Genomic DNA, 14,174 nt, shown 5'->3' on the forward strand with positions numbered 1-14,174 from the left:
AAAATATGCCTGACGACTCTTAGGATGGAAACCCTGTGGCTTTTCCTTTGTCTTATTTGACAAATGATAAATACTTAAGCAAAAAACAAACAAAAAGATTTGTGGGTGATAAAGTTACTAACACTGCAGTTGTTGCCAATTCTGTTTACAAAGCTTGTGGTGGTTAACTTATTAGATTTTTATGGTGCTGTACTAAAAAAGAGCAACATACACACACCAAAGAGAAAATAGAATCTTCCTTCACATTGATGAAAATACTGTTTATAAACTAACAAAACTGGTCCAGATTCACTGCACTAAATTTTCTTCTTGTTTAGGTCAAGTTCATGGAGCCAGTTTCAACAGTGGACCATCCAAAGATAAATGAGTGGCTTACATTAGTGGAGAGCCAAATGAGATTGACATTGGCATCATCTTTGGCCCAGGCTGTGCAAGATATTAAGCAGTTCAAAGAAGGTGGTATTGATCCATCAGCTTACATGAACTGGTGTGACAAATATCAGGTAATTCCTTACCTTCTGTTACATATTTCACAGAAGCAGTTATTTGAACATAATTTTTTATAATTAGTACTAAGTAGTTATTTTGCAAGCACATGAGTGTTAAGTAAAATGCTTCCTTTTCCTCTTTCCCCTTTCTTACTGCACAATTTATTGAGTATGCACATATGTAAACCTTTGAAATAATTGTGAATTAAGTTTGGATTATGTAGCATGCCCTTCATTTGTGAAGAATATTTGATGTCAGATAGGTGTAATATCATTTCCTATGAGTAAAATTTTATTTTTTATAATAATAAATTAATCAGTACACTACCTATTAGCTATGCAAGAGAAATGTAAGGCATTGGTGAAACATTAATCCATCTAAATTCAAATGATGATTAGATATTTTGAGGACCTCCATAATTGTCAAGGGAAATGCAGTTTCTCACCCTTGATGACAATGCTAGGAGACATTGAAACTTGTATTCACAGATTTTGTTATAAGGTTCCTCCTTCAAACATGGCCATAAGAAAATTACATTTCTGTAACGCAGTGACGGAAAAATACCTATTAAATTATCGAACAAACAATACACTTTTTAAATGAATAGAACAAATGGCACTAGTCTCTCCACTCTATGCCTTTCGGTGAATGTTGGAATGTAGTAAATGAAATTGGTTCTATCCATAAAACATAGGGAAGGCAAATGAAGTAGTAACAAAGAACTGAATTGAGAGTAATTGACTGGCATCACAATGGAGAAACTGGGTGTGAATACTTACCAATTAATGAAACACACAGTTGGACTGACAGTAAGCCTAACACACAATTTGTGACATCTTCATTCGAAATATTCATAACTTCAGTTCATAAATTATGATTTTGACCTCCAATTTCATCTTTCCTTTTATTTTTCAATTATAAAATAACAGTAACGCCATATTTAATTTGTGATAAGAGACACTTGTGACAATAGTGCAGGACGTTTGTTACCAAGGTACTTACTTATGATGTTAACCATTCCATAATGTTTGTTGTAATAATTGATTTTATTTGAGATTTTTACAATACTTAAAGAGAGGTAGAGAGTTGTCATTTATATTGTTTTCAGGCTCAAATAGTGATCTTGGCTGCACAAATTCTTTGGAGCGAGGATGTTGAGGCTGCACTGCATCAAGTAGGTGCTAGTCCTGAACAAGGGATGGCACCTCTGGAGCGTGTTCTTGGCCAAGTTGAGACGACACTTAACGTGCTTGCAGACTCAGTCTTGCAGGAGCAGCCACCTCTGCGGAGAAAGAAACTGGAACATTTGGTAAGGAGAAACTCACTAGTTAAAAGTAGAAATAGCACAAGTGCAAATGTAGTTTATGGAAGTTGTGCAGAATTAGTGTATGAATTTCCTGAGATCTTTTCAAGGTACCATCTGTTGATAATTTCACTGATGCTGATTGTTTAATACTTCTCAGATAAATGAGTTTGTACACAAACGTACAGTCACAAGAAGGCTAATTGCTACGGGAGTATCTGGTCCAAAAGCATTTGAGTGGTTGTGCCAGATGCGCTTCTATTTTGATCCTCGACAAACAGATGTTTTACAGCAGCTTACAATTCACATGGCCAATGCGAAGTTCTTTTATGGGTTTGAATATCTTGGTGTTCAAGACCGGCTGGTGCAGACACCACTTACTGATCGTTGCTACCTTACAATGACACAAGCCTTGGAAGCTAGACTTGGAGGTTCTCCGTTTGGTAAGCACCCATTATACCACATTCTTATTTTTTTTCTTTCAAGTGCGAATTGGCCCTTAATATTTTGATGATAAAAATTATTCCAAGAACAGAGAGAAGCTGAAGTCTGTCTCTGTCTCTCTCTCTCGACATTTACATCAAAGTACTTTGATTAATGGTCATTGTGATACAAAAGGTACATGGTTGCTGTTAGAATTCATGGCTGTAAATTCAAAGTATGATGATGGAATAAGTTTGTCTTGTGTGAAAATAATGTAAATAACTACAAATGTAAGTTTAATGGCGTGTGTGTGTGTGTGTGTGTGTGTGTGTGTGTGTGTGTGTGTGTGTGTGTGTGTAATGAAGAAAAATTGGTAACCATTTGTGCTAAACTGCCACTTCTCATTTACTTTGTTTACTGTACAGTTGAAATTGTCTGTCTGTTTTCAATCAGTTTGTTTCTTGCAGGTCCTGCTGGAACTGGCAAAACGGAATCTGTGAAAGCCCTTGGACACCAACTTGGTCGTTTTGTTCTAGTGTTCAACTGTGATGAGACATTTGATTTCCAAGCTATGGGTCGAATTTTTGTAGGACTTTGTCAGGTTGGTGCCTGGGGCTGCTTTGACGAATTCAATCGACTGGAGGAACGTATGTTGTCTGCTGTGTCTCAGCAAGTCCAAACTATACAAGAAGCACTGAAATCTGCACAGGATGGAAAGAAAGAAGGAAGTAAGTTGTCACTTCACCTCAGTACTGATAAGTGGAAAACTGCAGATTTTGAGGCATGAACGCACTGTCTTTTTACGAAGAGATTGTCCAAGAGTGGGCAGCATAAATTTGATTTTCAGTATTTCGCCTAGTTATTGATCATATTTAAAAATGTAAAATTCTGTCATAATCTGCTTATTAAGCAGTATAATTTTATGTTAAACATTTCACACACTAAGACAAGTATTAAAATTAGCAATTGTGTGTTCGTCTTGAGCCAGTTTAACCAACAGTGTGCAAATATCTGGACTTCATTTGTCCAGTGTTTGAAAATGAGCAACTTCCAACAAACTTAAAGCATAATTTTTTACCTGTTCTTAACTTTTGTTGCTTACATGCTTCAGATCAAATATTTAACACTTTAACTTATTTGAAAAGTAATGAGACTTTTGAAACTGTTTCATAAATGGCAGTTTGATCCTTTAAAGAATGGGAGTTAAGTGGTTGTATTGCATGATGATAAGCTACTGCCGTTACTAACATTAGGTATATTTTTAAATCTTGTTTGTATTATTTTTTGCTTTAATTGTATTTTTTTCCTGATAACCTTATTTTCTACTTTTATTTACATTCTTCAGAAGCTTCTATGATATTATTTTCCCATTTCTCTTCTGTCCTTCTTTATTGCCCTCTTAGTCCCCTCTGTTACACACCCTCTCCTTCCATAGCCTTCTACCCTTCCTCTCGTTACACACCCTCCTCTCTACCCACACTCCCCAACTGCTCCACACTGTTACCCATAATCTTTGATCACCTCTCTTCCCCACTCCTCTCTTCCCCACTCCTCTCTTCCCCACCCACATCATTTTTCCTCCTTCCCTGCCCTACACACACACACACACACACACACACACACACACACACACACACACACACAAGCTGCCCTCTCCTCCACACATAACTCTACTCATCTCCCTCCCCTTCCTCACATGCCCCTCTTCTCACTCCATGCCTCGTCCTCTCCCCCACATAATCACCCTCCTCTTCCCCTCCCATCCCCAATCTTCACCCTCTATGCTCCTTCCCCTTAACAGTCCATCCGCTCTGCCCAACCATCTCTCATCAATTGTTCCACTACTAGTCTGTGCCCCTATTCCAAATTCAGCCTTTCTTGTTCCTCTAAGGTAAAATGATTTACTTTCTATGATAAGGTGATGCAGTCATTGGAGCGCAATTTCACACTTCGTTTTTTTGCAGGTATAACAGTTGAACTTGTTGGCAAACAAGTACGTGTGTCTACAGATATGGCCATATTTATTACAATGAATCCAGGCTATGCTGGTCGTTCAAATCTGCCCGATAATCTGAAGAAACTGTTCCGTTCACTAGCAATGACAAAGCCAGATAGACAGTTAATTGCAGAAGTTATGCTCTTCTCTCAAGGATTCCGAACAGCAGAAAAGTTGGCTTGCAAGATTGTCCCATTCTTCAAGTAAGATTTCGGATTGGAGAAAGTGTGTGTGTGTGTGTGTGTGTGTGTGTGTGTGTGTGTGTGTGTGTGTGTGGTGGGGGTGAGAGGGGGTGTGACGGCGAGAGATTGATTGCAGTTAACAATAGTATTAGTGCTAAAGATGTGAAATTGTGAGGAATTATTCATATACAAGATCAAGTCACATTAATTTGTCCATCACCTAAGTTTGACATCACCGTGCAGTCAGTAACCAGTCGAAGACAGCAGCACTAGCAGTGGATGGTATATATTGGGGGTAGGCAGAAAACGGTGCAGGAACAGATTGACATCCAGACTGGGTATGATCATTGACTTTTAGGCGAATGGTGGAAGTATTTCCAAAATGGCTAAGTTGGTGAATACAGACTGTTTGTGTGCTTCCGTTGTTGAATTATAACATGAGTTGCAAAATGATGCTATCCCAAACTGGTGCTGAAGCAAATATGACGCAACATGAGCCATAGATGGTGGGTGAACTACTGCTGCGGAGATGTGTGTGGGTGAATAGCTGTGTAGCTGTTGAGCAACTGACTGCCCAGATGGACCAAGGAGCTACCAACAGGATTTCCCCAATGCCAATCCGTTGCTGTGTATGAGCCTCCACAGCAGGCCCCTGGTTCATGCACCAGTGCTGACTTGTTCGTCAGCGACAAGGCTGGAATTTGCTTGCCGATAATGCAACTGGAGGTCATCTGTGTGGCAAGAAGTGTCCTTTTCAGATGAATCATGTTTTATGTTACATCAGATTGAAAGCAAATACCCTGCAACAATCATTGCAAGGGTCCAGGCCAGAGGAAGGTGCGTTATGCTTTGGTAAATGTTTTTGTGTCATTACCTGGGTGATCTAGTCATTCTGGAAGGCACAGTGGTTCAACACAAATAAGCAGCACAGTGGTTCAACACAAATAGGCATCTGACATTGGAGACCATGTCCACCCCTATATACAGTTGTTTTTCCTCAGCTTGGTGGCTTCTACCAGCTGGCCAACACAACGTGTCACACAGCTTGCAATGTAAGTGCATGGTTTGAAGAGCACCAGGAGGAGTGTATTTTACCCTCCTGGCCACTGAACTTGCCAGATTTAAACCCAGTTGAAAAATCTGTGGCACCGCCTCGATTGGGCTGTTCCCACCAGGGATTGTCATCAGCCGAGAAACATTGTGCAGCTGGTCTCGGCACCAGTGTTGGTATGTCTCTGCGTCCCTGTCAGTACCTTGTGGAACCTGATTGACTCTTCCTGCATGTCTCGCAGGGTTTTATGCTGCAAAAGGTGATTATTCAGTTTTTTGACAGTCACATTAATTTGACTTGACAGTGTACTTTCTGTGTAGTGATAAACATAACATACAATGAATTTACTTGAAACATGTTATTTTTGTACATTTTTACTGACTTTGGTAATTGTAACAGTTTAGATCAGATATTTTCTTTGTCCTTATGTAAGTGATTAATGAACTGAAAATGTGCGCATCATACAGCCTTACTTACTGTTTTGTATCTACCATGTGTTAAATTCTCTGGAGTTCAGAACATGGGATTTGGAATATTTAGAATGTAGAAGGCAGTAGGTTTTGAAATAATGAGCCCGCAAAGTGACAGATAAAGCAAATAACTCAGAATGAGTGTATGCTGGGGAGGAGAGATCTGTAAGATATACAGGGTGATTATAATTAAAGTTATACTTTCAAACCGCTGTAGAAATAACTCCACTGGTCAGAATGACGTCAAATTGCAGTGGATTATTAGTGGTGATGGGGGAAATATATGGCAGAAGAAAAATAAAGTTACAAAATGTAGCAATAGATGGTGCAGTAAGCATCATAATTCAATAGTGGTCAACTACAAATGACAAATGAATTGTACAATAATGCCTAAGGTGTATGTTTGACGTAAAACTATACTACTCAGTGTCCATGGATGTACAGGTGTGGTACTGTTAGTTACATAAGCCCATCCACCATGGCAAGGTCACATCAGATGGGAAAAATTTTGATTTTAATTGTCCTGAGGCCAAAAACTACATAAAAAGAATCAATCAAAATCAAATCGGATTATTAGTTTTCGTGCGAGGGGTGCAAAACATGTTTCATGTGCTCTCCACCATTTTTAGCAACAAGTTGAAATCGAGATATAGCATGTTTAACAACTGATTGAAGTGTTTCCAGAGTCACTTTCAGAATGTGTTGCACAATGCATGCCTTCAATGCATCGAAGTTTGCAGTCGGAACACTGAACACATCATCTTTCAGATAGCCCTGCAGCCAGAAGTCACACGGATTAAGATCAGGTGATCGGGACAGTCATGCTGTAGGGAAATGGCAGCTGATAATTCTAGCATTTCCAAAATGGCACTTCTGCAGCTGCTTAACTGGATGTGCAATGTGTGGAGGTGCGCCATTTTGCATAAAAGTGATCCCATCCACACATCTATGCTGTTGGAGAGCTGGAAGGATGGGATTGCGCAAAAGACTCTCCTAAAGCTTACTAGTGACAGTACAGGTAACAGGACCAGAAGCACCAGTATCTTTGAAAAAATATGGCTCTATGATTAATAATGCCATAAAGCCACACCACCCAGTGACCTTTTCATGATGATGTGGTACTGGTTGATTTTCGTGTGGATTTTCCTCTGCCCGTATTCGACAATTCTGTGTATTGACGTGCCCTGTCAGAAGAAAGTGGGCTTCGTGTATTCACAAAATCTTCCATGGTCAATCATTGTCCACTTCCATGCGAGCAAGAAATTCTAAATCTATACGGATCTGTTCCTTCAACCCTGAAATGGAAATGGTGTTGCTACAAATCATTGCCCTCTGAACAGAATTTTAAGAACTTCACTGTAGTCAAAACTGTCTTACACAGATTAATAAATGTTTGTGAACAAAGCTAAACTCACAGTAGATATTGAAAATAAAGATAATAAACAGAACTGGCTCAGGACAGAACTGGATGAAAATACTAGCTGAACATTCACATGAAACATCTGAGAAGAGCTCATAAAATAATTTTCACAAAGGTCTCTCTTGCTGGCAGTTCAACAGGAAGCAATTCGTGCACATGGGTTATTTTGAATGGATAGCAAAGAAGATCTAGAATGAGATTTTCACTCTGCAACGGAGTGTGTGCTAATATGAAACTTCATAGCAGATTAAAACTGTCTGCCAGACCGAGACTCGAACTCGGGACCTTTGCCTTTTGCGGGTAAGAAGTGCTCTACTACCTGAGCTACCCAAGCATAACTCATGCCCTGTCCTCACAGCTTTACTTCTGCTAGTACCTGGCCTCCTACCTTCCAAACTTTACAGAAGCTCTCCTGAGGAGAGCAGGAGAGCTTCTGTAAAGTTTGGAAGGTAGGAGATGAGGTGCTAGCAGAAGTAAAGCTGTGAGCACAGGGCGTGAGTCATGCTTGGGCAGCTCAGGTAGTAGAGCACTTTCCCGTGAAAGGCAAAGGTCCCGAGTTCGAGTCTCGGTCTGGCAGACAGTTTTAATCTGCCAGGAACTTCAGCGAAGAAGGATGTTTTGTAGGATTTTACGCACTGTGCTCATGGGTATGTCCAATGATAGAGAAATTCTCCGTGCACTACACATTTGCACACTATCACTCAACTCCTCCTGCATTGCTGTGGCCACTGCTTCCTCCGACATCGAATCAATTCATTTCCTCTCTCTACCAGTTTGCACACCAAACGAACGTGTCTTTCCAAATTTCCGAATCCTTTTCTCCAGACCCACGGCAGTCATCAGACCAATGCCTTTTTTTCAAACCCTTCAATGTCTGGAACTTCTGCAGAACGATGGGTGCACAATAATCCTTCTTGTAATACAGCTTTACAAGCAAAGCACGATCCTGCATTGAGACAGTCATGGCGAATGTCCCAGATGTAAAAGGAGGAAAAGCCGTGTACCTGATGTCTTTATACCAAGTTTAATGGGTCGTGCGCATGACAGCTGTTTTCATTTATGTATTGACATGTACAGCATCATCTATTGATCAATTTTCATACTATTTTTTTTCTTTTGCCATACATTCTCCCCCTTCTTCGATAATATTTCGTTGCAATTTGATGTCATTCTGACCACTGATGTTATTTCTGCAGCGTTTTAAAAGTTTAACTTTAATTATAATCACCCTGTATAATAAAGTTTCAAATTATTAAACAGAAGGTGGATTAATAGAAACACTGCTGTCTAGTGAGATTTGAACAGAACTGAAGTAAACACAAAAGACAAGGAGGGAAGGAGAGTAAGGAGTCATTAAATTTGTTGTTTTGTTCTGATTTGCCTGCAGCAGTTTATTTACCAATGTTCAGAATGTCTCGTAGATGGAGAAGTATCTTGCATTTCTTTTGGACCTAAATTTTGATTTCAGTTAGCAGACTTTTCCAGATTCTTCTGCTTTTGAACATGAAGCAAAGATGGACCGCAGGTAACTCAGTTTTTATGAGATAACATTTGTTTTACCTTCTTCAGATTATGTGGTGAGCAACTATCAAATCAATCCCATTATGATTTTGGTCTTCGAGCTTTGAAGTCGGTGCTTGTAAGTGCCGGTAATGTCAAGCGAGATCGCATAATGAAAATTAAAGAAAGTAAAAAACTGAGAGGTGAATCTAACATTGATGAAGCTTCCATAGCAGAAAACCTTCCAGAACAAGAGGTAAGTGCCATTTTTAGTGTGAGTTTTAGTCATGCAAGGTGTGGACAAAAATATGGAAACTAGCCAAGCCTGCATGTTGCACTATTATATTTGACCACGGAGGGCACCGCTACATTGTCCTTGATACATTGCAAGTGTCAGTCACGGTCAGAACAGTTTTCTGTGTCAGTGCATTTGAACGTGGGTAAAGTGTTGTTGCTCGTTCAATGGATGCTTCAAGAACGAAGGTAGTGGAAGTGTTTGGTGTTTCAAGAGGCACTGTATCAAAAATTTGTACCGCATACAAGGAAAGCAGAAAGACAGCTGCTAAGTCTCAACTTGTACGAAGAAATGTGTCGAGTGATTGTGACAGATGGTCATTGAAGGTAATTGTGACAAAAAATAAGATGACAGCTGCAAAAGTCACTGCAGAACTGAATGTCACACTTGCGAAACTTGTGAGCACCAAAACAGCTCAAAGGGAGCTGCTTAAGCAGGGAATTGAAGGGTGAGAATTCCAAAACCATTAGTGATGCAGGTGCCTGTAACTGGAATATGTGGTATCAGAGCTGTAAAACCTGGATTATTGAGCAACGGAAGGTTCCATCTGTTTCCAACTTCTGGCAGAGTTTGTCCCAGTTACGAAACATGATGTGGGTTTGGTGATGATTTGGGCAGCCATCTCATGGTATTCCATAGGCTCCATGGCTACTCTGCAAGTTCGTATTACTGCTAAGGGTTATGTGACCATTTGGCTGATGAGGTCCATCCCACGGTACAGTGTTTGTTTCCCAATGCTGACATGTTGCAAGGCAACAGGGCCCCTGGTTGCACGGCTCGCATTATACAGGACTGGCTTTGTGAGCACGGCAGCCGGCCTGAGTGGCCGAGCGGTTAAAGGCGCTACAGTCTGGAACCGCACGACCGCTACGGTCGCAGGTTCGAATCCTGCCTCGGGCATGGATGTGTGTGATGTCCTTAGGTTAGTTAGGTTTAAGTAGTTCTAAGTTCTAGGGGACTTATGACCACAACAGTTGAGTCCCATAGTGCTCAGAGCCATTTGAACCATTTGAATTTGTGAGCACGGCGATGAATTTTCGCATCTACCCTGGCCACCACAGTCACCAGATCTCGATGTTATTGAGGCTCTGTGGTCTACTTTGGAGAGAAGATTGGGAGATTGCTGTCCACCACTATTGTAGTTACCTGAACTTTCCAGTGTTTTGCAGGAAGAATTCCCTTGAAACCCATACAGTACTTGTATTTATCCTTAATAAGAGTCAGCTGGAAGCTGTTTTCAATGCCAGTGGTTTTCCTGCACCTTATTAGGCATGGTGACGTGTTTTGGTGTTTCCACATTGTTGTCCACCCCCAGTAAATCTAAATAATCTGGCTTTTTCCTGTGAATCATTAAAATTTCTTCACCACTTTCAGTAATGTCCAGTTTTAATAACAAAGGGAAAGTTAATTAACAAAATACAGATTTTTGTTGTGATACATCATAATCAATTTTGTGGCTTAACTGTAATTTCATATGGCGTGCAGGCATAATAAATTTAAAAAATATTCTCTCTCTCTCTTTCAGATTCTTATACAATCAGTATGTGAAACAATGGTTCCAAAACTTGTTGCTGAGGACATTCCTTTGCTTTTCTCACTGTTGTCTGATGTCTTCCCTAATGTAAACTACACACGGGCTGAGATGGCTGGTAAGTATGTTAGGATGTATTTGTTGAAAATGTATTTTCTGAACTTTCTTAAGAACACTTGACCTCTGATACGGCAATCTAAAGAATGTTGAGCAGTATCTTATAAGAAAATTAAAATTAGAAATAAAACCTGTTGCATATGTGACCAGGGTGAGTTACTGGCAGTCAAAGAAGATAGACTTGTTAGAAGTGTATCAAAACTAGTTCTATTATTTTCAGATTTACCTGTTTATTGCCTTCCTTAGTTTAGTTTTGTGTGTTGTATGTAACAATTATGGAGCTGTGTGAATGATAAAACTAGGTATGCCTGCATCTTATAAAAAGCAGAAATCATATTATCCACCTCTCCATAAATTTGAATAAGAACTAAATTCTTGAAAGCCTGCTTAATGGAAATGGGCTCTCTAATAACTACAAAAGTGAGCCTGAACGTCTGAGTTCACACTAAATTCAATATTTGTGGGATGACCATTTTTCATGTAGGCTACTTTGGTTATCTAGTCTTTAACGTTACTGGTGACTGATGTGGAGTTCCTGGATTAGATTTCTGCTTGGGATTTTTCTGTAGTAGAAAGGTTTGAGCAAATAGGAAGCTGTTTCATAAAATAATCAGGGAAATTGACACACTAACTGTGCCAAAGTGGCATCAGGTTATAAGAACTGGACCAGGTTTTATTTAGATGAGTTGTTTGTGATCAGGTAGTCTGGAAGTAAAAATATTTTATCCTGAAGCATTATGTTTTTTAAAATAATTATTCCTCTGGGAGAAAGTTAGAGGATAGTGTTCAAAAAACTAAGATGCACAGACTGTCAAAAGTAGAAGACAAGATGTAAATGATAAAATTATTTACAGGTAACCTGCCATGCATGTTCCTTTATTTCATTAAGATCTTCATTGCTGAAAATTATTTTATGAGCTCTTCTCAGATGTTTCTTGTGAATGTTCAGCTAATATTTTCATCCAGTTCTGTCCTGAGCCAATTCTGTTTATTATCTTTATTTTCAATATCTACTGTGAGTTTAGCTTGGTTCACATACATTTCTTAATCTGTGTAAGACAGTTTTGACTACAGTGAAGTTCTTAAAATTCTGTTCAGAGGGCAATGATTTGTAGCAACACCATTTCCATTTCAGGGTTGAAGGAACAGATCCGTAAAGTGTGCCAGGAAGAATACCTAGTATGTGGTGAAGGAGAAGAGCAAGGTGGAACCTGGATGGAAAAGGTAAAAATGAAATATGCCAATCTGTTGTTAGTGTTGGGACTTTACTAAGTGGCATGTTCAGTGTAAATAACGTTTTTACTTACTTACATAATGTTTGTTCTTACTTTCAATACTTGCAAAGGGATCTGTTGGAGAAACATGGATTGAAAAGGTATGCAAATTTGCAATAGTGCAAAATTTGTTTGTGCAAAGTGGTGTAAATACTTTTTGCATGAAGTGCAGTTTGATGTAATTTTAGCGTTGTGAAATTTATTTTATAGTTCTGGGTACATGTTACTAGTTTTCCTTATCATACAGCACAGCATAAAATTTTCTGTCTCACCCTTCCCTGTCCCCAATAACTTATCCCTCATTGTTTCTGTTGTTATGACATGCTCTCTTTGATGGTCATATAATCCAGTCTTATTCAAAAGGAACTGTGTAATTCATCAGCTTATCCATTGCTGATAAAACACTATGAGAGTACAATTTAGGAATTTATTCAAACGCAAACATATGTTGTCAGTTCAGGAGAAGACACAGTGATTGAAGACACACGTTTCAAAATTCCTTTGTGTTAATTTCTGAACTTGCTCCTTTGCTGAAATTGTTATGGAGTAATCACTATCACATTCAAAATAAATATTACAGTGGTGTAGATATACGAATACATGTTTTTGAGAACAACTTATTCATTAATAAATATTTCAAATTATGAATTGAACATATACGAGAAGGTATTAAGGCTCAAATGAAACTGTTGCCATGCTTTGAAAACAACAAACCTTTCTTGAATTTGATTTATATGTGTTAGTTTAACCAGACTGTGGTACATAATCCAAAGAATTTTTGATGATGTTTATCATGTACCATATTGTCTTCTGAAATCAACATGCTTGTTCGTTAGTTTGTCCTCAGGAAGCTACATTAACAACTTAGAAAATTAGAATCAATAGAGGCATATTTCAGGATGACATATCAAGCCACTTTTGGTTCTCAGCCCACTGTCATATTTACTCAGTTTGGGTACCATAAAAATCAGCAGTGACTTTAACCATGTATTAAGTAATGTGGCGTACATGGATGATATTGAACTATACGTTTCAACAGAAATGCAGATGACCCACCTCCCACAAATTGTAACAGTGTCTCCTAGAAACAGAAGCATGCCATTTAAGCTGGGTAAATATGGGAGTATGAACATAAGGAAGGGGAAAAATCCAAACTGCTGGGTTTTAGATAAGCAGTGGAAACATAACCTAAAAGCATTTAGACCTCCTTCAAGGAAGATGACCGTTGCATAAAACAATAGATTGCCTTATGAGTACATAGTCATAATGTCCTCAATTTGAAATCCAAACTAAGTGGAAAAAACCATCTTAAGTGCCATTAATACAGATGCAGTTCCTCTGCTAACCTGCACTTTTGGCCCCATCAACTAGTACTAGATGAAAAATCTGGAAGATATACGGTGGAAAACATGGGATTTTTTTTTTTGCAAAGTACGAAGTCAATCATTCTAAATAATCTGCAGAAAAGCTGACTATCCCACACGATGAAGGGGGCAGGAATGTAACAGAATCTGAGCAGTTCATTCAGCCAAAGCTTGTGAAATGCATTAAATAAGGCACCCAGAAGCAAAGCTGTTACAAATATTCCAAAATACATAAAAGTTACATTTCAGTAACTGTTATGAGTGAGTGCTGTGGAATCATCGAGTTAACAAAAGTGTTAAAACTAGTTTTAGAACTAGACTTTTCTAGGAAAAAATATTAATGTTACTTTCATAAACTAATTATAAGAAAAGTTTTAAAATTTTTTATTCATATGTTTTGCTTTTTTCAACAGGTTCTCCAGTTGTACCAGATTTGCAACTTGAACCATGGCTTAATGATGGTAGGCCCAAGTGGTTCTGGCAAGACAACTGCATGGAAAATCCTGTTGAAAGCACTTGAACGCTTTGAAGGCATTGAGGGTGTGGCACATGTCATTGATCCCAAGGCAATTTCAAAAGAGGCTCTTTATGGTGTGTTGGATCCCAACACAAGAGAATGGACTGATGGACTTTTCACCCATATTCTCAGGTATTATCAGACAGAGAGACCATTTCAAATAAAATATCCCAGTCACTCTAAAAGAAGAGACCACATGGTTTTTACTCTGTAGATACCTTTCTTGCCTTCTTTCTCTCTGA

The 14,174-nt window shown here is 38.9% G+C and overlaps 1 protein-coding gene and 1 non-coding gene across 4 annotated transcripts in view; both read left to right on the top strand.

The window, feature by feature from the left end:
* LOC126474868 (dynein heavy chain, cytoplasmic) overlaps positions 1-14,174 on the top strand; it is a 231,166-nt gene that overhangs the window by 100,133 nt on the left and 116,859 nt on the right. For 2 of the 3 annotated variants that reach the window (XM_050102348.1, XM_050102349.1), the window contains 9 exons: positions 318-503; positions 1,598-1,798; positions 1,953-2,235; positions 2,683-2,943; positions 4,180-4,414; positions 8,904-9,090; positions 10,655-10,778; positions 11,913-12,001; positions 13,829-14,064. In XM_050102348.1, the coding sequence (XP_049958305.1) occupies positions 318-503; positions 1,598-1,798; positions 1,953-2,235; positions 2,683-2,943; positions 4,180-4,414; positions 8,904-9,090; positions 10,655-10,778; positions 11,913-12,001; positions 13,829-14,064 (1,802 nt within the window). Of the gene's footprint in view, positions 1-317; positions 504-1,597; positions 1,799-1,952; positions 2,236-2,682; positions 2,944-4,179; positions 4,415-8,903; positions 9,091-10,654; positions 10,779-11,912; positions 12,002-12,122; positions 12,153-13,828; positions 14,065-14,174 lie in introns of all 3 variants that reach the window. The other variant, XM_050102347.1, reaches the window with a different exon arrangement.
* On the top strand, positions 9,946-10,029 carry Trnas-gga (transfer RNA serine (anticodon GGA)). Its single transcript is given in 2 exon segments — positions 9,946-9,985; positions 9,995-10,029. It is a non-coding gene; the product is annotated as a tRNA-Ser (tRNA).

Source organism: Schistocerca serialis, chromosome 4 (assembly GCF_023864345.2).
Source record: "Schistocerca serialis cubense isolate TAMUIC-IGC-003099 chromosome 4, iqSchSeri2.2, whole genome shotgun sequence".
NCBI lineage: Eukaryota > Metazoa > Arthropoda > Insecta > Orthoptera > Acrididae > Schistocerca > Schistocerca serialis.